Source organism: Phaethon lepturus, unplaced genomic scaffold (genome assembly GCF_000687285.1).
Source record: "Phaethon lepturus isolate BGI_N335 unplaced genomic scaffold, ASM68728v1 scaffold26009, whole genome shotgun sequence".
NCBI lineage: Eukaryota > Metazoa > Chordata > Aves > Phaethontiformes > Phaethontidae > Phaethon > Phaethon lepturus.
In genome coordinates, this window is record NW_010565910.1 from 1 (window position 1) to 2,695 (window position 2,695).

The 2,695-nt window shown below is 63.6% G+C and overlaps 1 protein-coding gene across 1 annotated transcript in view; it reads right to left on the bottom strand.

The window, feature by feature from the left end:
• Positions 1-9: 9 nt before the first annotated feature.
• Positions 10-2,695, bottom strand: part of LOC104627199 (prominin-1-A-like) — a gene marked incomplete at both ends in the record, with an annotated part of 4,998 nt that continues 2,312 nt past the window's right edge. The window contains 9 exons of the mRNA XM_010295328.1: positions 10-42; positions 530-642; positions 905-994; positions 1,091-1,159; positions 1,479-1,559; positions 1,928-1,981; positions 2,113-2,202; positions 2,413-2,484; positions 2,542-2,548. Coding sequence (XP_010293630.1) covers positions 10-42; positions 530-642; positions 905-994; positions 1,091-1,159; positions 1,479-1,559; positions 1,928-1,981; positions 2,113-2,202; positions 2,413-2,484; positions 2,542-2,548 — 609 coding nt within the window. The remainder of the gene's footprint in view (positions 43-529; positions 643-904; positions 995-1,090; positions 1,160-1,478; positions 1,560-1,927; positions 1,982-2,112; positions 2,203-2,412; positions 2,485-2,541; positions 2,549-2,695) is intronic.

The following is a 2,695-nucleotide window of genomic DNA, read 5'->3' on the forward strand; positions in this document are numbered from 1 at the left end:
ACTCGCTACCCTCCGGGATCGGTGGCCATGCTGGCAGTGGGCCTGGAGAGAGGGGGAAAGGGCCCCAGAGGGCTGGGGGGCCACCCCAGGGTGCCAGTGGCCAAGGGCGTATGAGCAAGCACTGCACCCTCGTGGCAACGACGCCAACCGCGCAGCGTGTTGCATTCTGCGCAGCATCCAGCTGTGTTCCTCTTTGGGGGGCCCCAGCACAAAAAATGGTGCAAAGCGGAGCAAGTCAGGTGGCGGACCCCCGAGCCAGGCGGGGGGCTGCAGCCCCCCCGTGCAAGCTGGGCCCCTTCCTCTGAGGGGGTCGCGTGCACCTTCGGCTGCCCAAAGTGGAGTTGCAGAGCAGGCAGAGCCAGGCTCTTCTCCAAAACATCTCCATCCTCAGAGGCTGAAGGTCCCAAGCCACCTCCCTCATTCCCCCCCCACAGCCCACACGTGCTGCCACAGGGCACATGAAGGGGCAGTTTGCAGTGCGCAGGGGGGACCCCAGACCCAGCATGATCATGGGGTGGTGGTTCCTCACCTGTAAACATCAGCAGTGTCCATGCGGCGGTAAAACTTGGCGAGTCTGACGGCCAGGATGATGCTGGGCAGCAGGAAGAAGGTGCACCAACCCAGGCTGAACCAGAAGGCGTTCTGGGTGTGGAGAGGGAGCCGTCAGGGCCCAGACGGTGACTGAGAGCACCTCTTCCACTCCCAGTCCCCCCAAAGACCACTCATGCACCCCTTCTCACAGCCTGGCCTTTGCTCTTAGCCACAGCAATCTGCCAGGGCGATGCTGAGTCCTGCTTGCTCAGGACAGAGATGGGTACCCCTCATCCTGTGCATGAGAGGGACAAGGGGACCTCGTTGCCACCCCACACACACGTGTTACCCCACACACCGCTGCCCCACTCACCAGAGAGTCCAGGATGTAGTCGCAGGTGATGGCCTCTACGTTATCCAGCGTCTGAGCTATGGGCTTGCAACGTGCCACATCTCCTGTCAGCTGGGGACACAGCGGGGACAGGACATGTTAGTGTCCCCAGAACCCTGCAGCCCATCTTCCCCTTCCCTCCACCCCACCGAGGAAGGCTCAACTCACACTGCTCTTAGCCCAGGAGATGTAGGTCTCAAAGAAGTCCAACAGCTCCTCCAGGAAGGACCATGTCTCCTGCGGGGGGCAAACAGAGAGTGGAGATGCTGCACCCCAGCCCACTCCATGCTCCATATCCCCTCCGTCTCAGGATCAGGGTTGTCAGACCACCTCGACCCAGCAGCAATGGGGCTGCAAGCCCTGCCCCACCCCAGCCCCTTGCCTGAGGTGCATAAGGGGAGAGGGCACCCAGGGGTGCAGGGGATGCCCGGGGAAGACGACAAGGCAGGATGAGCAGCCAGACATTGCTCGGCATCCCTGCGCAGAGGGAGGTCTTGGTGTGGGGGTGCGGTGACACCCCCCCGGGTGGCCCGGAAGCAGGACAAGGCGAGCTCACGTTCTTGATGATGTTTGCTGTCTCCCTCTCCAGGAACTCCTGGGTTTTGCTGGCTTTGTCCAGCGCAGCTTTTGTCTGTGCCTGGGGTGAAAGGTGCTCTCAGCAGCGTGACGAGGGAAGTGGGGTCCCCACATCCCCCTCACCTTACCCAGCAGCAATCCCCGGGGCGCAGTGTCTCTGAGCCATGGTGGCCCCAGCAGTCACGCGCTGGTAGTGCCCGAGCACCTCAGGTGGAAGGAGCCCATGCCTGGCAGGGTCCATGGCGTGGGCCCCCTCCCTCTGCCCCATGAGCAGCCCTTGCAGTACATGCTTGGGGAGTCCCACAGCAGGCACGAGCCCCCTCCCCAATTGCAGGTTAGCCCCCACCACCTCCACTACGGGACCTCAGGGGTGCTCTGCAGGGTGCCCCGGACTGGGGTGCGCTCAGGAAGCCCCCTTGTACAGCCTACCTCGAGCTGGGCAGCCCCGCTCTGCACTGAGTGGATGTCCTCCTTCAGGCTTTGCTGGGGATGGAGAGAGGGGGGCTCAGAAGCGCAGACCCCATGGTTCAGCTGAGACCCTGCCAGCAGGCTCCGAGCTCTGGGGGAGCCCAAGCCAGCACCCCCAGGACCTTCCCCATCCCAGCATCACTCACCAGCAGCCCAGAGAAGCTCGTCTGCATCTCCTTGTCCAGCTCCCTCAGCTTTTGAGCATGAGCCTTCAGGTCCTCTTTCACATCCGTGCCCTGGAGGAGCTGCAGTCAGTGGTGTCCCCCGGCACGGGGTCCCCACCCCACCACAGCGATCTGATGGGGGGCCAGACTGGAGAAGAGAGCTGGGCAAGGGTGAGGGGCCTCGCCTCCTCTCAGCACCCAGGCAGGTCTGCAGAGGAGGCCCCACAGCCAGTGGCTTTGGGGACAGAGTGGCCATGGCCCCTGGCTGCCATGGTCTCTCACCGCTTTGTCTGCCAGCTGCTCCAGCTCTGTGGCCAGATCCAGGAGGCTTCCCTGGGTCACGTTCTGATCCAGCTGGAAAAGGCAGAGACAGCCATGAGAATGGGGAATGGGGCTCCTGGGGGGCCGTACCCCATCCCTGTGGGGCAGTGTGGAGCCAGGGCCTCCCACATGGAGGAAGTGCCCGGTTGCCCCAAGGAGTGACGAGGATGGCAAGGGACACCCTGGGAGCCTGCGGTGGGACTCCCACAGCAGAACAGGGGAAGGGGCCAGGGCGGCGCCCAAC